The sequence below is a fragment of the Triturus cristatus genome, chromosome 8, assembly GCF_964204655.1.
Source record: "Triturus cristatus chromosome 8, aTriCri1.1, whole genome shotgun sequence".
NCBI classification, from domain to species: Eukaryota; Metazoa; Chordata; class Amphibia; order Caudata; family Salamandridae; genus Triturus; species Triturus cristatus.
In genome coordinates, this window is record NC_140591.1 from 1,099,110,783 (window position 1) to 1,099,137,367 (window position 26,585).

The 26,585-nt window shown below is 45.2% G+C and overlaps 1 protein-coding gene across 1 annotated transcript in view; it reads right to left on the reverse strand.

Annotated features, from left to right (window-relative positions):
- LOC146805432 (zinc finger protein 425-like) overlaps positions 1 to 26,585 on the reverse strand; it is a 141,961-nt gene that overhangs the window by 85,269 nt on the left and 30,107 nt on the right. The window contains exons 2-3 of the mRNA XM_085622643.1: positions 16,838 to 17,015; positions 14,608 to 14,734 (exon numbers count right to left, since the gene is read on the reverse strand). Of these exons, the coding sequence (XP_085478769.1) occupies positions 14,608 to 14,734; positions 16,838 to 16,876 (166 nt within the window). The 5' untranslated portion in view covers positions 16,877 to 17,015. The remainder of the gene's footprint in view (positions 1 to 14,607; positions 14,735 to 16,837; positions 17,016 to 26,585) is intronic.

The window sequence follows — 26,585 nt, forward strand, 5'->3', positions numbered from 1 at the left end:
GTGAACAACGGCCATTTTGTGTGTTCACTGCTGCAAGGTTATCTTGCTCCATAGGCTAACATGGGGGAGGCTGGTGCCAATGGCTATCCGCCCATCTTCTCATAGGAACAAGATAAGACATGAGTGTTTGATATCCCTGAGCTCAGCATTTAATAACACATCTTTTAGGAGAGGTTGTTTTTAAATCCTGAGTTGGAGAATAGTACTTTTTAGAGAGTAGCTGTTCTCTTGTCTGACCCTTCTGTGTGCCTGGGCATGCTTGTGGATTGACTGTCTGGCTAGAGAGTGACAGGGGCTGGGGATCCCCCAGGAGGTTGGCTGAGTCAGCCCTCTGCTGAATGGCGACATTTGCAAGGAGAGTGGAGGGAGGAGATAGCACCTGGGAGTGAATAGGGCTGTGCCTGCCTGCCACACTACTGGCTCCACCTCCTGCTGGGCGGCTGACGACTCTGCCCCTCACTCTGAAAAGAAAGCAGAAGCCAGGAAAACAAAGGGCTCCAGCAGCACCCAGAACTGGATCAGACGGGCTCAGGACCCACTTGCACAAAGACTTCAAAGACTCTTAGGGGTATAAGTACAAGACCCCTGACAACAGATTTTGAGATTCTACCATCAAGAGGAACCTCTGCTGAAAGAGGGACCGCTGAAGAACTAAAGGAAGATTGCCTTGCTGTGTGCTCTAAGGGCTGACCTGTTCTGCTGTACAACTGAAGCTGAGGAGGAGAAGGGGTCTTGCTGTGTGCTGACTCTACCCACTTGACCAAACAAGACTTTGCTGTGTGCTGTGTCTTAAACCGAATCTCCAAGGGCCTGAGAAGAGCTGGCCTCCTGTTTCGCAACCCAGGGATAGAAAGGTTGCCCAGAACCCAAGACTCTGCTGTGTCCCCCCTGCGCTGCTGTGTGCTGCAGGGACCGTGGACTGTTCTACCAAGCTTCTCAACATCTGCCTGTGAAGTGGGCTGGCTGCTCTCTGTCTTGCTGGAGAGTACCGCGCTGATCTGGGCCTGACACCGGTTGCCGCATCAAGAAGACCGACGTGCTCATCGGCACGTGCCTTGCCGCGACCCGGAGGCCTGAAGCAGACCGAGAGTCGTACTTCCCTGCTCTACGAAGCCGCGCTGTGAGTGGCTGACCCGGTGACGTCGACATCGTCACTGAGGGCTCGTCGAGGGAGTTGTGGAAACCTTGCACCGAACAGCCCGAGGAGCGCTTTTTACAACGAGCGCAGTGACACCGACGGAGCAACGTAGCTGCCTAAACAACAAGAGCCTACGAACTGATTCATTCTCAGTGAGTATCGAATCACGCAAGAGACTAGAGACTATCGTCTTACGATCCCGACCAACCAAGAAAGCGAATATGGTGTAAACCTGTGATGCTTGATTTCAACTGCGGAAACTAGATAAAGATATATTATTTTTGATATAACTCACCTGTGTGGTCTAAGTTTGTGGTGTACGGAGGGGGATCATTGTGGTGTCTACGTGCAAATACCTTACACATTGCTTTGGGGATAAGCCTGTCTGCTCGAGCCAAGCTACCTAGAGGGTGAGCAGGGGTTATCTACCGTGTGTGTCCCTGTACCCTGACTAGAAGCAAGGGTCCCTATTTGGTCTAAGGTGTATACCTCTGCCAACTAGAGACCCCCAGATCTAACAGCACCTATTGTGAACAATACTGAGCACCCAGATGTGTCTTATAATTTCTTTCTGCAACTCAGGATGAATGGAAAGGTTCCACCCACCCACATTTTAGTCACACTCAAAGGGCCCCTACACAAAAACCTGAGGTACAGGAAGCTGTAAGAGTGGTTCAAGAAGTACTACACATGGGGGGCGTGGCTAAGCGCCAGCGAAGATGGCCGCTTAGGAGCGAGCTCCGCCGGAGCGACATCTTTCCTCATGAAAATCCGGCAAAAATCACCCAAGCAGAGCGGTTCCGAGGTGGGGGAATCTTAAGGGCGACCTGCGGTGCTAAATCCTTTGCCCCGGGGACCTGCGGACGCCTTCGCGGCGAAGATACAGCGGACGAGTTGGTAAGCGCCCGGGTGCAGCGAGAAGGCGGGCATAGAAGCGCACGCAACGCCCCGGCGCGGAGGCCTGCAGCAACACCTGCGGCCTTAACGGTGAGATCCTGTCGGGCCCGCGTCGGAGGCGGGCGCGGCACCTTTAGGTACCGGAGGCCGGGACCGGCTCTGGGGGATGGGGCGCCGCCTTCCCCGTGGCGGCTGAAGCGGCGGGCCTGGACGACTGAAGCGACAGACTCTGAGGGGCAAGCACGAGGCAGCTGGTTCTATGGACTGTGGGGGACGCCCCGATATGTGGAGATGACCGGGACCCCAGAGCTGTCTGCTGACCCCTGGAGCCTTGGCTATACACAACCTGCGGGGGTGCGAGCTGCTGAGTGAGGTGGAGGATCTGTGCGGCGTGCCTTTGTGGCCCCGCGGAGCAGTGGTGGAGAGTGAGCTGGGCCGCCCCACGGGATATCTGGACCTCTCCTCCACGGGTCTTCTTGAATACACTCCAAGGGCCCGGGGCCCTGTGGTCCGGTCGCTGACTGAGAGCGTCCACCCCACCAAGACCCGAAGGGAGGGCTACGCACCTGGAGATTGATCCCGGCCGCCCCTGGGCAGGGGAGCCAGGTACGGACGTGGCAGTGTGTGTGTGAGGCAGCCGTTGGCGAGGCAACACCACTGCACTGCACCCGTTGGTCCGCCTTCGGGCTGTCTGTATGGGTCCTGTCGGAGAAGGGGACCCGAGAAGTGCGGGTTCATCCACCCCCCCCCTTTGTTCGGACTGACCTGGGGACATCCTAGGGGCGGCTGATTGGCGAGGAGGATCTGGTTGGCGCATGATAGACCTATTATCCTGCCTACAGGGACGCACCAACGGCCGGGTGGCGGTTGGCGCCGCGGGGCGAGGAGGCATAGCTCACTCCAGCAGAGGTGCTCCGATCGGCGACATACGGCTGCAGCCTGCGTGCGGGACATTACTGGGCAAGTGGCCTAGATCACGACCCGCACTTGTGGCCGGCGGCTTCACGCGGAGACCTCATCATGAGACCTAAAGGGGGGCGGCAGCCCAAACGAACAAACTTGATAAGTATGCAGTCCCGAGGCCGGCCCCTCAGTCCGAAGGGGCAACGGGGGAGCAGCTGACGCCAGCGGAGCCCTCCTTGACAGCTATCATGACAGCCATACAGACCCTGGGGACTACCCTCGAGACTAAAATTGACAAAATGTCCATTGAAATGAATCTTTTGCATACAGACCTCAACAAAACATCGGACAAGGCCAGAATTAATGAGACTGACATAGTGGAACTCAAGGCCTCCTCCAAGAAACTTGAACAGAGGGTTATTGAGCTGGTCCATCAACACCGTCAGGTGGCCCTGAAGCTTGAGGATCAGGAAGGGAGGGCCCGGAGGAACAACGTCCGCGTGGTTGGTGTTCCGTAAGGCTCAGAAGGGCCTAGCGTGGACCTTTTCCTCGAAGACCCGATCCTTAATAGCCTGAAGCCAAAGCGGCTCTCTGCTATGTTCTCCGTCGAAAGGGCTCACCGCGCACCCGTCCCTAAGCCTAGACCCGGTGCCCCGGCGCGAACCATTATTGCAAGGATCCTCAACTATAGGGATCGAGACGCCATTCTGCAGGCCGCCAGACAGAAGGGGGACCTACAGTATGAAAACGCGACGGTCAGGTTCTTTCCCGATTTCACGCTTAAGGTGCAACGAGAGCGACGATCGTTTGAAGGGGTGAAAGCAGCGTTGCGGGAGAGGGGCATCAAGTACATGATGTTCTTCCCAGCAAGGCTCAAAGTTCTCGATGGCAGCAGATCCCTCTTCTTCACTACGCCTTCAGAGGTGCAGGACTGGCTGGACAGGGGAGCCTCGCGGCCGTCGACCAGCGCTACGAGGGACGACTGGAGGGAGGCCCGGATCGGCTCGCCAGTGCCCCTGGTCAGCGGGTCGGAAGCGGATAAGTTAAGTCAGCACTCCTGGCGCTAAAGGTCCCGCAGTCGGGACCTGGATGGCACCTAAAGACCTCGGAGGCGCTGGCACTGATGGGAGGGCGTTCTCCCTGGAGGATTACACGCTGACCTGTAATGTATAATTTTTCTCTACGATATTGAAGGGTGGGCTATCCCGGGACAGCGCTTCCAGTGTGGGGGCCACCCTCTCGGCGCCTGTGGGGGAATGTCTCTACACGGGAGGAGTCGGAGACTGCCTGGCTATACATGCCTGCTCGGTGCGGGTAGTGGGCCCGACTTGCTGAGGACATTGAGCGAAAACAATTGATAAGGGAGCGGGGCAGTACTGCAGGGGACATTTGACTCTCTTGGTGACGTGCTCGCATGGGTTGGAAGAGACTAAACAGAAATGGGGAGGGACGCTCATCGGCTGGAGTTGGTGCTAGCGCACGCCTCACTTATCAATTCTTAGAGGGGAGGGACTTTTTCTTTCCTTTCTTGTTTAGGGCGAAAGGCGCTCTGCTAGTTGGGGATGTGGGTAGTTGTAAACCTACATGGCAGGGTAGGAGGGAGGGAAGGGAGGCGGGGGGGGCTAAAGTTTCTGGGGGGTTTTGGGGGAATTAGTGACTCTCCGGGGGGGGGGGGGGCGGGAGTTTTATTTGGGCAAGTGAGAACGATCCTTGTAAGGTGGCGCGGTGTTGCATGCCATATGGACAACAGATTTACATTGTCTCTGGGAACGGCTATGAGGTGGGATAAAAGTATCAAAGTGCTTAGCTGGAATGTCAATGGGCTGGGGGACAAGCTTAAGAGAAGTATAGTACTCCAATTCCTCAAAAGACACCTCCCAGATATTGTCCTATTGCAAGAAACACACATCGGAAATACGTGCCAGGCACTTAACAGATGGGGGTACACACTGGCCACGCATGCCGGCTTCACATCGGGATCCCGAGGGGTGGGCATACTGGTGCGCCGTAATTTTCCAATGGTAATCGAACACACGAAAACGGACCCGCTGGGCCGCTATGCGGTGCTCACGGGAAAATGGGCAGGTCGTACGCTTAACCTGGTGACGGTGTACATTCCACCTGGTCTCCAGAGTCAATCCTATCAGGATCTGGGGGAACTCCTTCTCTCCCTCCACGAAGGGCAGCTCTTATTTGGGGGAGACTTTAACGCAGTAGTGTCGGGTGACTTAGATAGACACCCACCGTGGAACATTGCACCAGGGCACATGTGGCTCTCCAACCTGCTGGAGGCGTATGGGCTATTGGACCTTGCGCCACCCCACCCAGCTACAATATACATTCTTCTCGGGACCACACCGCACATTCTCCAGGATAGATTACCTCCTTACTCTCTTGCAGCATGACACTACAGTTCAGGACGTCAAACACTTGGCAAGGGGTATATATCGGACCAATCCCCGCTGTGGACGCATCTAACAATCGGGGAGCAGAGGGTGGGATGTGTGGCGCCCATAAACCCCTGGTTCTTGCGTAACCCTGAAATTAATGAGGCACTCACTCGGTCAATAGATCAATATTTCACTGACAATGTAGGGACAGTGGAGGCCCCAACTACCCTCTGGGAAGCATTTAAGACTGTATTGAGGGGGGAAGCCCTCTCAAAAATCGCCGGACAGCGTAAGGAGAGGGAAGCGCAGATGCTTACAATGGAGCGGGATCTTCTCGCACTGGAGGGAGAGGCACAGGTGCATGGGACCTTAAAGACCTAGCATCAAATGCAGTTGAAAGCTGTTGAGTATAAGGCCCTAGCCACAGAGGTTGCTAAGACTCTAGCGAGAGACAGAGGAGGCCGGCTATACGACCAAGGGGACAAAGCGGGTAAATTAATCGCCTGGTTGGATAAAAAACAGATGACACAGAGGGTGGTGGCAGAAATCCGTTCTGGGGGGGCCTCCCCCCTAACCGACCCACAAGAGATAATAGGCGAATTTGCTGCACATTTCACAGGAGTGTACAGCAGAGGTTCGGACCGGTCAGAAAAGGATTCCGCTGCGCTCCTAGAGGACATCAAGCTGCCCATGCTTACTGGGGAGGATCGCGAGACTCTGGACGGCGACCTCACCATCGCCGAACTGGTAAAAGCTATTAAGGACCTGCAGCCTGGGAAGGCCTTAGGCCCTAACGGCCCACCTATTGAGCTGTACAAGCTCCGGCCCGACTGCCTGGGCATGCTTCTCAAAATTATGTTTGAAGACAGCAAAGCGTTGGGGAAACTACCAAGAGACCAACGCATAGCCACGCTGGTAGCTATCCCCAAAGAAGGGAAACCCAGAGACCGCTGCTCCTCCTACAGGCCAATATCGTTATTGAACGCTGAGCCTAAGATACTGGCTAAGCTTCTTGCAAATCGGATTAAACCAATAATCACCAAATTGGTCCATCCTGACCAATCGGGCTTCATGCCGCATTGAAATACAGCCCTTAACCTGCGACGGCTCCACGGCGTGATGGGTCGCCGCCACACGATCCAGGAGGATGCAGTGGTAGTATCATTAGATGCCGCTATGGCATTCAATACGCTGGAATGGCCCTATATGATGGCGGTCCTTAAAAGATTGGGCTTTGGTCCCAACTTCGTTGGGTGGGTGCGCCTCCTCTATACTGAGCCGTTGGCCCAGGTAGTGGTGAATAACAAGAGCTCCGAGGTTTTTGCACTCGAAAGGGGGACAAGACGGGGCTGCCCCCTCTCACCCTTGCTGTTTGCCCTCTGCCTAGAGCCTCTGGCAGCTTGGATAAGACAGGATCCCTCAATACGAGGACTGAGATGAACGGAGGGATGGGAGGACAGGATTTCGCTAAATGCAGACGACATCCTCTTATACCTTGCCTCCCCCTCTAAATCCCTCCGGGTGGCCCTAGACATTTTTACTAGCTATGGGAAAAACTCCGGCTACAGCATCAACTGGGGAAAGTCATTGCTTTATGTTTTGCACGGCACCCCTTCCACTGTTCCGCGTGGTTGCCCGATCCAGATAGCCACGGAAGGGTTCAGGTACCTCGGAATCTTTATCTCCGGTGATTCAAAAATACGCTTTGAAAATAACCTCAGGCCACCTCTGCAGAGGTTCCAGAGGGACATGGCAATCTGGAAGAAGCTCCCGCTGTCGCTGCTGGTTCATGCGGCCCTTTTTAAGATGATGGCGCTGCCGCGGTTTTTATACGCGCTCCAAAATTACCCAGACCTAGTCCCACACAAGTACTTCGCAGATATTGAGGCTACTCAGAGAGACCTTCTGTGGAGTGGCTCACCACGCATAGCTCTCCAAAAACTAACACTGGGGTGGTACGATGGGGGTATAGCACTGCCGGACATCCGTAAATATTACTGGGCAGCGCATCTCTCGGCTATCAACCAGGGCACGTACAGCAGTGGGGATGAACCCGGGTATGGGATGGATAGGTGGCTCCTCCCAGGGGGAAACTTTGAGACCGCACTCTACTCGCGACCTAATAAGTTCCACCTTACGGGCCCTACAAAGCACTCGGTCCAACTGTGGCACATTGTGAACCGGAAGCTAGGGTGGGCTGACAAACTTACGAAGGCAACCCCGCTCTGGGTGTCAGAAAGGCTCGGGTCGTTGGGTCGCACTAAGGGATTTCGCAATTGGGACCTGATCGGGATATCCCATATAGGTGACCTTTGGGGATCCAGGGGAATGGTGACCTTTGCCGCCCTACAGCAGTCCCACGAGTTGCCACATTCGGAGTTCTTCCGGTACATGCAGGTTCGGCACTCTCTTCAATCTAACATTCCACCCGGGACAGCGCTTCCGGAATCCTCCCCCTTAGAGGATAGGTTGCTTGATGGCTACCTGCCGGAAAGGGCAATATCCCTCACATACAAAAAACTCGTACATCACTCTCCGGATCCACTGCGCTCCCTCAGGGGGAAATGGGAGACGGACTGCCTGGAGATTGATGATGAGGAATGGAGGGAGGCGCTCTCTTCCCCCAAAGAGGTGGCGATATCGGCAAGGTTGCGGCTGATACAGCTCAAAATATTACATCAGGTGTATGTCTCAGGCACCAGGCTAGTGTTGATGGGGAGGAGTGCAGATGGGCTCTGTAGGCGGCAGTATGGGGAGAGGGGGACATTTCTTCACATAGTATGGGAATGCCCGCAAATTAAAACATATTGGGCAAAGATACATGATTGTATGAGCGAGGTTTGGGGGGTAAAGTTAAGGCCTGAAGCTAAGCGGTGCCTCCTGAACATTTGGGAGCCCACGGACCTACCGGTAAAAGGCAAATTGTGGGCCACGCTGGGGCTGGTGATTGCAAAACGTAACATAGCGCACCTATGGGGAGCGGGAGCGCCCCCGCTGATTAGTGCATGGAAGAAAGACATGGACTGGTGTATGCTGCAAGAAAAGATAGTGTATGTTTCGAGGGGGTGCCCCGGGAAATGGGTAACAGTCTGGTCTTGTTGGAATGCATACCGCAGCAACATCTGCGAACCTCCCATCTTCCCCCCCCCTTGAAGAAATGTTAACTCAATAATGTGATGGTACTGTCTACCCCTAATATGCTGTCCCATGTTAAGTTACAAAACTGTCTGTGAGTCCAAGGATGAAACACTAACACCATTAAGTGAAAACTGTGCAACGACCAACATGTTTATGTTTGTTCCTCCATAAGGTATCTATATGCCAATGCTCGTTATCTGAAGAATAGTAACAAGTCTAACAATTTATTTTCCTGAGCACAGAGACGGCCAAGCAATCTGAATGGTATCTAGATGCAACAATAGGAGACAAGATTCAGTACTTCTTTGGTCCTGGATATCATGTCACGCGGAGTCAGGAGTCGAGAAAAATTAACAGAGGTATTAACTACAAGTGGGTAAAACTTTTCAGACCTAATTTAGCAGTGTCATCGTGCTTAATAAAGGGCTACCTGCCAATGTTTCCTATACTTTGTTTTTCTCTTAGTCTGTGCTTTTAAATGCTCGTTTTTTTAAATTGTCGATTTAAAAATAAAAAGCTAGATAGGCAATTAATTTTATTCTAAACTAAATGTTTACTCTTTGTTGAAAAAATGTTTTTAGATTCCCACACACAGGTGGAGATTTTCCTGAGATCTCACACATAGATACTAAGTTCTCATAAATTGCAACAAAAATGCCCTGAGAAACCGCTATTGTGTAAAAAAGCAAACATGCAAAATTAAAGTGCACTATCTCAGTAAACAGTCCGAACCAACAGGATGCCACCACATTCATGTGAATAGTTGCATAGTGATTATCTGATGTCACATGCAAAGCTTGAAACAACAATGTGCTGCCAGTAAAAGCACTTAGGTTTTTCCACCATACACAATCAAGTATTTAAGTTATGCATGGTGTAACCTTTCCTCACCTGTGACCCCCCCCACACTTTAATTATTAAGGATCCATACATTTCTAATACCTACACCCTGTAATCCTTGCCAGACGTCGTCAAAACAGGCACTCATGGCTTCAGTCTGTATCGTGTATCAACTTCTACAGATGCTAAAAGTGTGCTTCTGTAACACTTGTCCATCCGTTGGTCCTAAAGTGATGGGTCACCCTTTATTGGCTGGAAGAAAGAACAGCCTTAGAAAATATATGATTCTCAAAGCCTAACGAGGTCTTCCTATGGGGACCAGTAAAAGCTTGCTACATGATCCTGTAGCATCCCACATTAATTTACAGTTGTCTCCCATTGCTTCATCTGGGCCATGGTAAACTATATGCAATAGATCTGCTACTGGCTGTGTTAGTGGGCATGTCCTTTAGATCCCACGTGCTTGCATTTATTGCCTCTTTTGATGGACCAATGCTTGCCTTGATCTTTTTTTGGGGTGGGCGAAATTGAGGACCTTTTTTGATGTGAAACCTTGTGCTATTCACACTCACTGCAGTGATTTGAGATCTGTAAAAGTTTCAACAATGCCATGCATGTAATAAAAGAGTGAAGCTAAGCTTTGTAGAGCATTTGCAGCATTAAACAGTGGAGTGATTCTTGAGTGTGTCCCTCTAAAAATCAGACACCTGTTCCTATGTAATGTAAATAATTTCTACGCTGCTTTCTTGCCTTTGCAATCTGGACCCCGATGTTCAAATCAAACGACTTCATGTCAAGAGAGACTAAGCATGCCATTTTCTATACAAGTCAGGCATCCTACACCACACAGTTCCTCTAGGAGGGTTTAAAAAGTTACGTGAAGAGAATCTTTGCTCTAGAGGCTCATTAGATTTCAAGAAAAGTGTTTTATTTATTTATTTTGGTGTGCTTTTGTTGCTCAACTATGCATGACAGTTTTTAAACGAATGATGAATCTTAGGTGGTGGATAAGTGCAGAGGTAACAGTTACTGGACGCAATGCTTGCACTGTTATTCTAGAAGAGAGGGATGATGCTCACCGTAGCTGAAGATGGCCATTTTCGGCTACCATTACCCATATCACTCACTGCAACTAGGCAGAAACAATGTGCTCCATGAACCACTTAAGTGATGCCATCATAGGCTTCAATGTGGAAGAAAACAATGGTTCGGGATGGCCTAAGATGGTCCAGTGCAACGAGAAATCCTTAGGAGGGCGGATGATTTGGTATAGGTTCAAAGACTCATACAGGAGAATAATACTTAATATAGAGAAACAGGGGACAGGAAAGGTCAATATATTACACTTATTTATTGTACATAGGTTGAATTCAAGTGCTCACATATTTAGTGACAAAAAGCGTGACATGCAGGTGAGGGTGGACTCTTTAAAAAAGAACATCGCATTGGCAACAATAGAGAACCATTTTTTCTTGGTTAAATCAGTACAAAAAAGGTTCAAGTTGCGTAAGGTCGACGACGTTTCGAACTCAATTATTTGAGTTCATCTTCAGGACAAATGTGAGCATATGAACTCTAAATGTGGAAAATGCAAAAATAAACAAGTATAAATAACTCATAAATAAGTCCCTGAACTGTAAATAGCATCACAATCAAGTAAATGTAAGGTACATAGTGTTCTCCAATTAGTGATGCAGATTCATTTAGGTGATAATTGATAACCTGGAATAATAAATCATGGTGACGGACCCGATCAGTCTACTGCCCAGAAAAATGGAAGCATTTAAGCAATTGCAAAGTTATTTTCAAGAGACCCGGGGGTCACAAGGGCGAGGTAGCTATTAGAAGTGCTAGCAAGGAAAGGAGGGGGCGTCAGGGCGCGCGAATAAACTCGATCACTTACTGAGCATATGTAAGGTTAAGTAATGGGGTTGTCGTCAGTTAAGGAAGAAGCAACGGTGTGCTCGTCACAGCAGTGAAAGTCTCGATGGGAGCCAGTGGCCTGGGGAAACGGAGTAATTTGCGGTTAACAGGACATAGTACGGTGTGGTTTTAAGCGAGAATACGGGGTTGTGCCAGGATAAGGGAAGACACTTACTGGAGTTACAAACTTAGTCCAACCTTCGCAATGTATGGGGGCGGGGTTCCGGTGCCGAAAAATTCAGTGAATGTATCGGAAGAGACTAGTTGCCTGGGGAAAACGGAATGAATTACGATTAACACGACGTAGTCCGGTGTGGATACACGAGAGTACGGGGTTGTGCCAGAAATAGGGGGAAGACACTTACTGGAGTGAAGGACTTATAGGCTTCAGGCACTCAGGCTGGGGATGTTGCCTTCAAATAAAGAGAGCTCAGTTAAGCTAGACACCTCTCATTCATAAGCTTACATTTCTTTTCCTGCACCACCTGCCCAGCGTCTACTGCTAATGGCTACTGCACCACAGGGTATCTGAATGCACCTTTGGTGACAGCCATTTAACATGATACCAATAGATCCACTTTCCCTGGAGCAGAGAGACTGGCAGACATTTTGCACCCTGCCACAAGATATTTTAAGAATAATCCAATCGGTTTACTGAACCTTCACCACAACAGACTTAACAAGTGGCCATTTTAAGTTCATTTGTGTATGTAAGGAAAGACCCTAGCTAGCTGCCAAACTGTCAAGAGCCATTAGGAAGTGAGGAAAAGGTTTCCATTTGTTGCCTGCAGTGTCTTAGCATCTGCTAATTATCATGGGACCAATCACTCACTGATTTTTTGCAAACTAATCCTTCAGCACCAGAGGGTAAAGCAGTAACCTGGTCCAAAGCAAAAAGCCTGCATTAAGGAACATATGGCCCGATTTAGAGTTTGGTGGACAGGCTTTCCGTCAATGGAGCACTCCTTGGCACCATGAACGGAAAGCGTCCTTCAGTGGCCCGATCGACTCAGGCCGTTGGAGGAAGGGCATTTTACCACCCATCCTATTTAGGGTGGACAGTTAGAGGTCCTTTTTTCTATGTATCAGGTCAAACATGTCAATGAGAGACAGCAAGAAAAATACAAATTATGCCACCCCCTCCACACCTAGGGAAAAACCGTTGTGTGGGGTCATTAGTTTTTTGTTTTTCAATAACAAACTCCCACTTTGGGAGTTTTGTTTCACAAAAACAAAACATTTTGTAAAGTTTCTGTCAAAGTACAGAGATCAAAGCGAACCAGCAAGGATCACTAAATCTGGCAGATGGTGGTCCATTAGAGTGATGCAGATAACGTCCTCTGACAGTCGGTACTCTGTCCGCCAAAAAATAGATTAGGCCCATAGTAACTTGTGCTCCCCATATTAGCAAAACCACCAAAAAGACTAAAATAATAAGATATTGATTGTGCAATAATATGTATTTAGATTACTGTAATGTGTAACTGTTTCACAAAAAGATTTAAAGGAAAAGTTGGTAGTAACTTCAGAGCTACACTATACAATAAGAAAAAAGACCTTTTTTAAACATTCTGAATTCGCCAGTCGGTCTAACTCCAAAAACCATGGTTAGTACATACCATAGTCTAATAAATCATCAGAATTATTAAGCAAAAGTGTGCAAAATATCGTTCCTAGCCAAGATCAAATAATCAATCAATCATGTCACTTGTAAAGCGCACTACTTACCCGTGAGGGTCGCAAGGCGCTCAATACAGCATACATGCAGAAATGGAGAAAAGCTAACGTCCAAAAGAGCACAAATGCAGGTTTGTTTAAACTATGAAAGATAACATATTTTTGTAGAACAGAAACGCTGTTTGATGACCGATCTTCTAAGATTTTATACAATATTGTTCTGCCTGTTCTGTAAAGCAAATGACTGGTCACACTTAAATAGTATGTAATTCTATGATGTCTGGTGATTGTAACAGAAATGACAAATACAAGGGACTCTTTCTGATCTACAAACTGGGACTATGGCTCTTTCCAAAAAAACAACTTCCCGAACACAGGCACAGAGATTAAGTCATGATGCTACATGCGCCCCTCTGTAGATAATTTAACTACAAATCTGATAAAAAAATATAAATGAACAGGGAACCGAAAACAACAGGATACAAAATCAACCAAGATAAATATTTGAAAGGTAAGCCATAACTAAATAAAATATTCACTGCTGACCAAGCAACAAAAATCAAAATAAGCTTAAATGAAGATATAATAAATCTATTATACAAAACAAGAAACAAATATAAAAACATAACGAAAGAAATGGGAAACCCCATAAAATTGTCCCTCTTAACCTACCAGATGAATTTTAAAGCAACCGACAGTGCAGAATCACCATGACCTGCAAATGTTCTCTATAGAAAAATTGGTATTTCTTCAAAACAGCCAATCAGAAATCGTTTAAGAAATGTTTCTTCATACAAGACTTCATCAACAGCCAAATTCCATTTGGGTCCTCCTATATGTGAAATTAAGGATCTCATAAAATCTGCCAAACATCCAGCCACTTACCCTGTCTTGCTTTAAACATACCACAAACTATGTCGTCAAATAAATGTCAATACCAATATTTAAAAATAAAACTGTTGAAATATCGAAGCCTTCTTCATATAAATTAAAAAGGCTCATTCGTTCTGTATGACAAATCTCTCCCATGACAAATGGCTGACAACAAGCCTGCCTTCCAAATCAAACTGGTGAAACTAGATCCCCTAAACTGTTGAAACACTTGAAAGAACACAAGTAAAATCTGAAATTTTTCACCACAAGAGCAAATTTGAAAAAACGATAGGTATGACAGCAGCAGGAGACACCCAGAACATCAAAAGGAGTAAATTAATGGTGTACTTACTTTTTTACCAATAGAAAGAGATGTGGTTGAGTAAGGGGTTTTCACATTTAATACAAGGCATATAAGATCTCACATGGACTGTTAGTGGTATTCTTTATTTATATAACAAGACTATTCTCTAGGTATGTCGTCAAGCTGGAAGTTTCATAATTTTCATACTGCAGATCTAGCAGCAGCATAAATGGCCTGTCTCTCAGGACTGCACAGTAACATAGTTAGGATACAGAGTGCTCCGTTTAAATGAAATAAAGACAGTCTGAGGATAAGGGATCACAAGCGTTAAAAATTGTGTAACTAGACACACACATCAATCTTTGAAGACACAACACTGGTGATTGCAGATTCCAAAACAAGACGTACTAATCCATAACTGAAATGTTACTGTTTACTCTACCGCTAAAAGGTTACGGGTATTAAAAAAGTGCGACAATTAATGATCTCAATAAAAAAAAAATACAATGAAAGCACTTCTGTACCTAATGATATCAACGTCTCGTAATTCTCCTGCATTACGTTCTTGTACAGCTCCTTCTGCCACTCTTCTAAAATTGCCCACTCCTCTTCAGAGAAATAGACTGCAACGTCTTCAAAAGTGAGTGCTCCCTGCAATACAAGCACACGCACTAAATGCCTTGCAAAACAGGCAACACGAAGTGTAATGCATACCAAATGGCTAATGCCTTTTGTTCAGCTAAGAGGAAACACAGAATTCACACAAAGCAAACACTCATACTTTCAAGTGACAAGAGGTTGTGGTTTTAGTACTTTATTTTAAAACATAGTTTAGCAGTATGGGTGGAAAAAGGGCACTTCTACTCTCTTTCTGAAGCCACAAATGAATTTTATAATTAGACCACTCTTGTGAGTAACTAAATTACAGTTAGTCATTTATTTGCATTACAGTATGCAAACCAAATATTAGAATTACATCCATTTGCTTTCTTCAAAAAGACACAAATACCAAATTGCAAAAGATACCTACAGAAAATGGACTTCATGCCGAAACTTGTTTTTTTGCAGGCTTTCAACCTAACTATCTGCAACGATTGATTTTTTTTCTTAAAGTATGTAAGGGTGTGTCTTACTTTAGACATCACATTCTAATTGACTGGAAAACAGGCCTCACTGTTGTGACTTGCTCAAATAAAAAGAAAAATGTATCACCAAATGTTTGAGTCTAAACCCTAGAAATGGACTATGTGGCTTGTTTTCCGCCTGGAAGCCTTTTTCAGTAAATATAAAAAGATCACATACACCTTCTAATATTACCTAGGCAAATCATGTAAACGCTTCATGTAAACCTTCTAAAGGATATACACAAAAAACGTGGGAACACCAATGGCAAATGACCAAAGTAAGAGTGAGGAGAACTGAATTAAACCCTCTGGAGAATCTGGTTTCCTCAACCTTCCAGCCTTCCCTTGTAAACTTGTTACTCCACAAGCTGTACACAAACTACATGTACCACTATTCCACAGCCTGGGGAATGTATGCTGCTAGCGGCACTTACAATTCAATCAACTAGACATTCTATCCTTACTGCAACATCTTAAGACCATGCTTGAATTGAACAGGTAGGAAAAATGGACAGAACCAATACAATAATTTTATTGGAATTTAGACTATTTTCTTTAAAACATCAGCTTCAGTAATTTTTCATGCTTTATTGAAGATTATTGTAAAAATGTATGTAGCATTACTGTACAACTTAACATACAACTTGTCTAGCGTGACGGGAAAAGTATTTGTGCAATGTTCTCTCTCTACAAATGGTAAATTATTAGGACAAATGATACCAAAAGCACGTACTACTGACCTAAACGGTACTGTCAGTCAACTTTTAGTTTTTATGAAGGAGGACATCCCCCATCATCCCACTTTACGACCTCTCCTGCAGTTAAAACACTTAAAGGATGGACCCTGCCCAATTTAAAACCGGATTTTTCTTTATGCCAATGTTCCAGCTTGGCCACTTCCAGGAAGCTGTACAGAGCAGCTTTGAAAGGCTTGACCCTATATAAATTATATAAACTAAGCCAACAAAGGAAAAAAGAGCACCAACTAAAAGTAGGTTGTCTGTGCTTTCCTTTCCACTGCACTTACAGGTGCAAAACTAAAGTTGTCTGAAGATGCCAAAAAGATCTGTGTACTCGCGTTATAAAGAAAGTCGAATCCGCCAAAACTTAAAATGGCTCAGCAATAGTAAAACACTAGGGTGCATTTCCAGTGTTAACTCCAGGAATTCAAAGATGTGATGAATACATTTAAACGGCCATTGCAAACCCATTTTCGATATCACAACAGTTGTCCATCACGTGGCCCAACACTCAATGTATATCTTTGCTGGAGGAACATTCCATAAAAAACTGCTTGCAGAGAATACGCAGTACTTAGTTGGTGGTGTAGTTCCATGACAGACAGCAAAGGCACAATGTTTGCGATACTGAAAATAATGTTATCAGACCAGCAAGAATGAAATCAATATTTCAAAAATCTAAAGCTGAAAATTGTGTATCAAAAACACAACACTGAGCAGGCATTCAAGCTCTTCTATTCAGCAATTTGCTTACACATTGTTCGGGGGATATACACAATTCGCTTCACTATGACATAATGGGATACGCAATAAACCATAAACAAAAACGGTCAAATGATTCTAACCAAATCGGTCAACCACCCACATCCCAAACAAAACAAAGAATATACCTGTATTGATGTCCGTCCAGGACATTTCTTTTCCATCATAGATATAGTTTGGCTTCTTCCAGAACTTTGCAGATGATGCTGATACGTACGAATCCACAATACACAAATGTAAGACGGTGGTTATCAATACAATCAGGTTCTTCCTAGTCTTTCTCGCTCCATCTTCTTGGGCAGCGATCTGAAAAGGACGAATTATTGCTCCTCTCATATAACTGTTGGAAGTGGTGCGCTTATATGCATTCGTTCATTTTGAATTGGATGTATTTTTAGGATCACAAAAATCTATATTAATGTATTTAAATAGTCTTAAGGATATTTATAGCCTCAGAATTTTACCTACTAAACCACTTGAATAAAACTAGTAATAACTGGCAGTCTGCATAACAAGCTGCTTCATCATAATATTGGTGATATTCGTCAATTGAAATGTAGCTTCTTTTTTTCAAGTACAGGACATAACCAATGGGTCTGTTTTTCAGAAGGTATGGTGCTATGGTGAACTGGATACCTCATTTTATTTTTTTTATTCAACCTTTTCATTACTCTTAGTCTGACAAGTAAAGAAAAACATTATCAAGGCCCCTGGAGAAAACTCACAATTTCGGCAAGTCAATAGCCAAAAACCAAGACAAAACTAAATTGTTTTAAAGGGTGGGCTTCAGAACTCTTAGTGATAAGGGATGCAAACCTATTTTAAGGGTGAACGTTGGAGCATGAAGAAATCTGAACCATTCTATTGTTTCCACAAGATAACCATACTAAATCTACCACGGTTAGGATTCTGCTCCAGCACAGCCTCAAGCATCCACAATCAATTTTGGACTACTGATTTGTAGTTCTTCAAAACCTTACAACCTTTATTTCTTTGGTTTGCCATAGTTGCTTTTTGCAGTTTAGTCACTCAGGAGTAGGGCTCGACCCATTCAGAGAAGAATAGTTCTAATAATCGCATATAAACTATAGATTAAACAAACATCACCCGAAGCATTCAGGCTAAAGCAAGTCCTTAAACATTCCACTCCTACACACCATTAACTAATCCTTACATGGCCAATGATGTCAACGAAAAAGTAATAACTAGACTTTGTTTGTTCTTGTTTGTAGTCGAAAAGCAATCTTTTCAGTGTTGTGCATCTGTTTTAATTCAAACAAGCATTGGCAAAGCCAACAAGTTTGGCTTGTACTGTGCTACAGCACGTTAACAAAAACATTCACAAATGCTGTTTGTATAAGAGACATGTACAAATGTTTTTAAGACACTATTTAATCCGCTATTTAATCAGGGCAGGGGCGCGGACGCGCGCAGCGGCGCGCCGAAGGCGAGCCACAGGCGAGCCCGTCTGCGCCCGTCCGCGCCTGACCGCCGCCAGCCGCAGGGACCCTGGTCATTTTTCTGGTGATCTTGCACATTTTGTGGTGGGAATCCTTTCACAGTAGTGTGTGCTTTCTCAGAATAATGACCATTCTGCAATATTCAAGGGAGACCTTACTTGAAATTAACCCATCCATTTTGGCCCGCTCTGATTGTCCAATAGACAGCCCCGCAATAGCCTCAGGCATTCCCCACATAATCAGGCCTGTCAAGGCGGCTCCACTAGGCACGGTAGATGGACAAAAATATCAACAACTCAAGGCCGTTTACCTTAATGCTCGTTCCATTCCTAAGCATTCCACCGAACTATGGGCCCTACTAGACCAAGAGGCCCCTGACATCTGCCTAGTCACGGAGACATGGCTTCATGACCACACTCTGCCTGATATACATGTAGCGTTTCCCCCTCAGTTTAGAATAATCAGAGCAGATAGGACTCAGACAAAGGGTGGAGGTCTATTAAAAGCTATCCGGGATGATCTGGACCTAACCGTTTTGGAGGTTCTTACTGAAAGCTGCCTTGAAATCTGTATTTTTAGACTCAAAGCAGGCCGACACGGAACATGGAGGGGGGCTCTGGTATATCGCCCGCCGGGGCCCAAAGGTAATGTCACTGAAAAGCTTTTGGAGCTCTTAGCACCTCACGTCTTGGCTGCAGATAACTTTCTCATGATTGGGGATTTTAACTACCATATTGATGTGGATGGCAACCCTGATTCCGAAAAATTGATCTCCACCATGGGTGTTTTAGGCCTCACCCAAATGGTGCATGAATCCACCCACAGGGCCGGCCATACTCTGGACCTTCTTTTCACTAATCAGTCTGACATAGTTGTATCACTCTCCACCCCATTACTATGGACGGATCACTGCCTCCTAAAAATTTTAATTCCCTATATGCCCAGTGAAAAAAAGTCTCTGGAAACTGACTCCTCGTGGCGAAGACCTTGGCACAAAGTGACCCTGCCCATTTTTCTAGAACACTTCTCCCATGACTCAATAAGGCCCGACCAAAATGTAACCCAGATGCTGGATTCATTGGAGGAAGCAGTTCTAAACACGCTGAATACTATAGCCCCATTGGCATTGGTAAAGACCAAGCTAAGAAACTCCCCATGGTTCACGGACCAGCTTAGGGCCACTAAGACTATGTGTCGCATTGCAGAGCGTAAATGGCGCAAGAATAAAAGCCCAGATGATCGTTCCAACTATAAAGAACTCCATCACAGATATATGCAGGAAATCAAACCCGCAAAAAAACTGTTCCTTGCTAACAGAATAAACATGGCAGGTAATTCCACTAAGGAACTTTACAAGGTCCTGAGCGAATTCACCACTCCTAGGAATCCTCAGCCTGCTCCTGTCTCACTACAATGGGTGGATTCTCTCTCTAAATTTTTTGAAGAAAAAATCTTGACCATCCATCATTCTTTTATGTCCAATAATAATAGCATGAACTCAGTTAATGATCCCCCTGCTATTACGACTCCTTCCCAACATTTTGAGGAATTCATTGCGGTGGACCCAGAAACAGTCCTCAAAACTCTACAGAGGGTAAAATCTGGTTCCCCTAATGAACTGATCTCCTCTAAATTACTGGTTACGGTTGCTCCAGCCCTGGTTGGCATTATTACAGATTTGTGTAATAAATCCCTGTCAGAAGCCGTCTTCCCTTCTAACTGGAAAACTGCCTGTCTGAAGCCTATTTTAAAGAAACCCACGGCCGATCCCAGCCTCCTCTCCAACTACCGCCCGATTTCTTTACTCCCGTATCTCAGGAAGGTATAAGAATCCCTCGCCAATCAGCAACTTGTCAGTTATTTGGAAAATCATGAGCTATTGGACCCCTCACAATCAGGGTTTAGAGTAGCTCACAGCACGGAGACGGCCTTGGTCGAGGTCACCGACAACATCAGGCGGGCTCTGGATAGACAACAACCAGTAGTCCTGGTACTACTTGATCTGTCAGCCGCTTTTGACACCATCTCCCATAGCATTCTAATTCATCGGCTTGGGGAGATTGGTGTCAGCGGCTTGGCTCTGAACTGGTTCAAAAGCTACCTCTCGGACCGTAGCACTACCGTTCAGCTGGGGCTTAGTACTTCTTCCACTAGACCTGTCACCATGGGTGTTCCACAGGGTTCCATTTTGATCCCCACTCTTTTCAACCTTTATGTGGCTCCTTTGGCTCCAGTGATTAGAGCATACGGATTTGAGGTCATATCGTATGCCGATGACACTCAGATCACAGTCACGCTGGGCATGGACCCTAAGGAAACCATGACGCGCTTCCAAAACTGCATGTCTCAAGTCAACAGGTGGATGAAGGATAACCATCTGCAACTGAACGGTGCGAAGTCCGAGATTATGCTTTTTGGGAAAGCCTCAGAACACTGATCTTCAGAATGGTGGCCCCACGACCTTGGTGCCTGTCCTGCCCCTAAGGAGATAGTTCGCAACCTGGGTATCTACATGGACAATCAATTGTCCATGCGGGCCCAGGTTAACCATGTGGTCAGTTCCTGTTTTAGAATTTTGCGTACACTGCGGAGAGTTTTTAAATGGATTCCCCTGGAGGCAAGAAAACCGTTGCTTCAGGGCCTGATCACCAACCGAATGGATTATGGAAATGCACTTTTGCTATCCATAAATGAATCCTTTTTAAACAAGCTCCAGGTGTTACAAAATATTGCGGCCAAGATGATTTTAAATCTCCCCCAGCGTACCTCCTCTGCTCCATGCCTCAGAGCCTTACACTGGCTGCCAGTAAAAAAGCGCATCCTTTTTAAGGTTCTCTGCCTTACCCATAAATATCTTAATGGAAATAAACCACAGTACTGGGCCAGAAAACTCTGTTGGTACAAGCCTCAGAGGGCACTGCGGTCAAGTGCTAAGTCCTTGGTCACCCCATTTAGAGTCTATACAACTAGGCAGGGTGGTAGATCCTTTTCACATCTAGCTCCGTTTTTCTGGAACAAATTGCCGCACGATTTGCGCTCCATCCCCGTTCTTAAGTGTTTTCGTTGCAAACTCAAAACTTGGCTGTTTGATCAGTAGTCCCACTCTACCTCTGTCTCTTTTGCTTTCAGCCGCTGCAAGCGCCATGAGACTCTTTGGAGTGATATGCCTGCGCTATAGAAGTGCTGTTGACTTGACTTGACACTAAAGTTTCCCATCTGCCAATGTTCATTTGGGTGGCCCCAAAGCACACTCATGTATAGTTTATTATTAACAATAAATCTTAAAGACAAATGCATTCTCAAGTCAGACCTAAAAAATTAGAACAAATCACCATTTTCTTTAGTGTGCCAGAAATATGGAGAAGACATCATTGAAAGTGAATAACACTAAATGGATAGGAAGGATATCTAGTACTTCAACATTAATGATTTCTAACTAGTTGGTGCTTGATCAGTTTCCTTTCTGCTTTTGTGATGTATGGTCTGTGCGGGAAACGGCCACTACAACGCGGCCGTTTCCACGCATAACCTTAACCACGCATGCATTACAACGCATGCGTGGTTAACACGAATAGCCTTTGCCACGCATACCTTTACTACGAGATACCTAGTAAAGGCAAGTGTGGTAAAGGTTAAAATTAAAAAAGGGGGCTTTGGAGGTCTCCCCCCCCCCCCCAAAAAAATGGGTGCGAAACGAAAAGGGGGTTTGGGGGTCTCCCCCCAAAAAAACGCACCTGATAAAGTAGCGATGTGGAGGCAATTGGGAGGCAATCGGAGTCGTTAGAGGAAACGGCATTTCCGTTTCCTCTTCACGACGTGCAACGTGAACTCGGGAAATCATAGAGAAGAGACGACAGACGAGACGACGTGGAGAGGTAAGGGGAATTTCAGAATTAAAAAAAAAAACAGGGGTGCGATTTTAGGGTTAAGGGCAGGGGTGGGGTATTTGTAAGAAGGGTTTAGGGGTGGGGGAATAACCTTTACCAAGAGTATGCCCTTACCATGCATGAATTTACAACGAAAATCGTTGTAAAAGTATGCGTGGTAAAGGAATATTCATGGGTAAAGGTTATGCGTGGGAATGGCATTCGCGTTGTAACGCATGCGTGGTAAAGGCATGCGTTGCAACGGAATCCGTTGTAACATCATACAACCGTCTGTGCTACATTTTTCCCCAAAGGAATTTACAGACCACTTTCTCTCCATGATGTGGTCCTCCTGCCTTCAAGTTCTCTCATTCAAATACACTTTTCCACTGCCTCTCCTGTGCAAATAAACATCTCTAGTGATTTCAATGCACCATGGTAAGCCCCCTTCAAGGATCCAGACTGACCACAAAATATCAGACTGTAGTCAAATCAGTTAAACCCACACCACAGACATAGTCTTTATCACAATCTAGGAAAAGGTCTACCTAGACCAGCATACACCACTGTTATTGTTGTGAGGCACTAAATGTTAGAAATCAGAAGAGCTGTTGTGAGATAAGCAACTCTATATTCCCTGGTGCCAATAATGAATCCTTGCTATTTAAGTACGCTAGTCAATGTTCTATGGGCTTTGGTTTTTTTTTTTTAGCTGAACCTTACTTTTTACAACAAATTTGTTATATATAGAGGTCTGCTGCTCAATGTTTTTGAAGAGTTCAACAATTATTTTATACCATTATAGTGTTTGTTCAAGAGTACAGTTTTGAAAACATTTCCAAAATATTGTATTCAATTATAGACCTCCCCAGTTACCTAGACATGCTAAAAACTACCTTCTTACAAAGTTCCCCTATAGCTCCTTGGTTGTGGCGCACTGTCTTTAATGTAATTTATCCTAAAACCTTTATCAAGAACTACTGTACTTGCAGATCCCGGGTAGATAAAATGCTCGTGACAACAGACTTACTAGTGGCCTAAAGGGATATAGCTTCTTACTGGTGAGAAAATAGTGCCCCTTCACTTGATGAATGGCTTCAGGGGATGGGCTAAGGTGCTCTGGCAGAGAAGTCAGGGTACAGAAACCGAGGATTACAGAGAAAACATACAAAGATATGGGGGAAATGGTGGGGACATTTTCAGTCTGTGTCTTCTATCAGTTAATTCTTGTACCTATGTCAAACGTGGGTTGTCTACTGGCTGTTTATCGGCCCTTCGGATCAAGCGCTATAAAAATGTTCATTGTGTTTGTAACTTCTGTGACCCAATCATCTCTCTGTGCTGAAAATGCTATTATCTTCCTATTTTGTTTTAAAAATCAAATAAAAAAGGTTAAAAAAAGAACTACTGTACATAAAACGGCTACACTCAAAATTGCAAATCTGCTATGGCATAAGCAGGAGAATCAGTAAAGCGATGTCGCCTATATGTCTCTACTTGTACAGCCACTTCAGAACTACTCAATGATAAACATCTTTTTAGAAAGAAGAAAAAAAGATTTAAGAAAACTTTTGAACAGATGTTTTCATGTAACCAATGGGTGCTGTGAACCAAATCATACTGATAGTCAAATCAACCATAATTAAATGAAACTGGAACACTGCCTCAGGAAAGAATGAGATCACTAATTGAGCAGCCCACAGGATCATTTTAAGGTTCAAAACTGTCACTTATGTAAAATATACCTTTAGATTATATTTCAAGCAATAACACCACCTAAGAAGGGGAGAGGTCTCTTCTCTCCTGTGCACATGAGCTTCTAGGCAACGCAATGAGAATCCATTACAACAGGGGTCACCAACCTTTTCTGTAGAAGAAGCTACTTATGTTTGAGGAAAATGATCCAGACATACAAATATTATTAGTGTTGTAATAGTGACCGCATCAAGCACAGGGTTGTGGAATTTACTAAAATATCTGTGTGTCCATGGGACAGGTTGCCTCGTCATTTTACTTGTCCTATAACAAAATCCACTTGTTCCTTTGGTGCCATGTAGTGTGATGGAACATTATGGCAGCAATTTTCTTATATAAGAGCTCTGATAATAGACTCTCTGATTATGCCAGAGCTCATACCATAGTAGGGTTTGAATACTAGCATTGCACTTAATTTGCAAGCTTACCGCAGACTGGGGCTGGAGGGAGCGGTAAGCAAAAGATCCCCATGATGGGAATGCACCTTTGAGTCTGTGCAAACCTACTAGCATGTTGTATAGGTTTCATCAGGTTGTGTATACTATTTTACCATAAAGAGAAAGGCTGGAAATGTACTCCTGACAAGGGCAGAGGTAAACATTCTTCCAGGGTAGGCGAAAAAAGTGGTTGGTGGTAAAGTGAACATGTCTCTGCTTAACAGATTTTCACATGAGCATATCTACACATGCATATTTGCTCAGGCTAAAACGCAGTTAACAAATATTTTATAGGAGTACACTTTTTCTGACCTACTCCTGTAAATTCTTGTGACTTTTTTTTAAAGAATTGGGCCCCTATTTATGTCTGGCGTTAACCAAGATCGGTTGTTTTTATTAAAATTCTCTTTCTCTCTCTCTCTACTGGCTGTATTCACTGTGAGTGACACCATTCTGCTCTTTCATAAGGAGCATATCGGCATGCAAAGTAGTTTTGTTCAGTGCCTGGAGCTATTGTGGCAATGTGTGATTTTTTAGACTGAAAATATTTTTCCTTTTGCCACAGTTTTTTATAATGATGAGGGCCCAGCAGCTCCCACAAATATCAAGTTGTACACACCCCATGTCAAAACAGGACACAAATAGACGAAACCAAAAGACTGACCATCAATGTCCTACCTATTGGCTTTGCCACTGCTTGTTTATTGTCATGTTTCCTATAATTTGTTGAGACCGGTTACACTGATTTTGCATTATGAATATTTTTGGGGACATACTAGCATGCTTCAACACATTTTACTAAATGATGCTTTAAAAAAATGGTACCTATAATTTCACAGTAGTTTAACAAAACGTTTTGTTACTATTTGCATTTTTTTTTAAAGAACATTCAATTTTGAAAGTAAAGAATCATGAATCTTGCTTTCAAGCTTCTGCATATATTTGCATCTAATCAGAGAGCATCCTGCAGGCATTATAAGTAGCCACATATTGTTAAAGTTTGCAAACGTGCGGAAACATTTTTATATTGGAACCACTGTCAGTATTGTGAACTTGCAACATTTCCTTAGAGTGCTCAACCTGATAATAAAGGCTTTCTAAAAATAAACCAAAAATACAAGTTCAAACGGCCTAAACATATAGACACAAATATTACCTTAAGAGCAGACAATGCCCTTCCCTGATCCATAATGTAGTGCTGTAATCTGGCAGCCAAAGGGGTTGTGCTACAGGGGGTTGGGCCTACTTATCCCAAGGACAAAATGAACATGAAAACCTGTTGTCAAACAAGATTATATTAGAATCCACCAACATGCAAGATTACCAGCAGTGATCACCTCAGTTCATCAGGCCCTTTGCCAGCAGTAATGTAAAAAGCATTGGCAAAACCAATAGGTCTTGCCTATGCCACAGCGATTGTTCTTGTCAATGTGTTTAAGCCACGTTGTGCAGCTATAGAGCTACTGTACAGCATGGCTGAAACTTAAGTAAAGAAAATAAAAAGCACTATGACGTGGACGTAGTGGACGCTTCGTAGCGCTTTTTTCCCTTTACTTCCAGCCATGTTGTACAGCAGTCGCACTGCAGTACAACATGGCTAAGCAAAACACTGACAACCCTGTAGTTTTCACATAGGCAAGATTTATTGATTTTGCCAATACCTTTAGCAAAGACCTTTCCATCTCGTTAAATATCTTCTCTTTCGAGCTGCCTCACTAATGATCATCAGAGCAGGCACACCTCAAACACTGCCTTTGTAGTACAAATTAGAGCCTCCAGCGGGGTCTTCCTGCCTTGCTCCTTCACACCACAGCCCCCCCCTCACCTTTACTAGTGAAGGATCCAGACGCTGGAGAGGAGGGAGCGCGCAAGTCTGGTGCAGACCCCCTAGGCAGGAGTTATGATAGAAACGCAACTATGGCTGGTCTCGGGGACTCCTGGTTCACATACTAAACCAAGAAGAATTTGGAGCATTCGATCTCGGGAGGATAACGGTCTGAGCACGCCGTTTTCAGCAATAAAGTGGTAGTAGCGGTTTGCTGAGGGGCACTAAGTTGGTGCTTGCTTTCACTTTAGGAGCCTCAAATGTTCCATCTTTGTAGCAAACACAAAAGCTCTTTCTAATGTGAATAGTCATAACCTCTCTTTTATGTTGAGCAGCCTCGGATTCCCTAGCAATACTTTGGTAAAAAAAATATCTGTGAAAAAAAAAACGAGTTGAGGGTCGTTTCAGACACAATGTATGTTTTTTTTTATGACAAAGTTTTAACTCGAAAAATTGTGGGTCGGGGAGAGGGATTGAAGTTGTGTGGCCGGCATGGGGAAGCACACATGCGAGTTATGAATTCTAGGGGCACA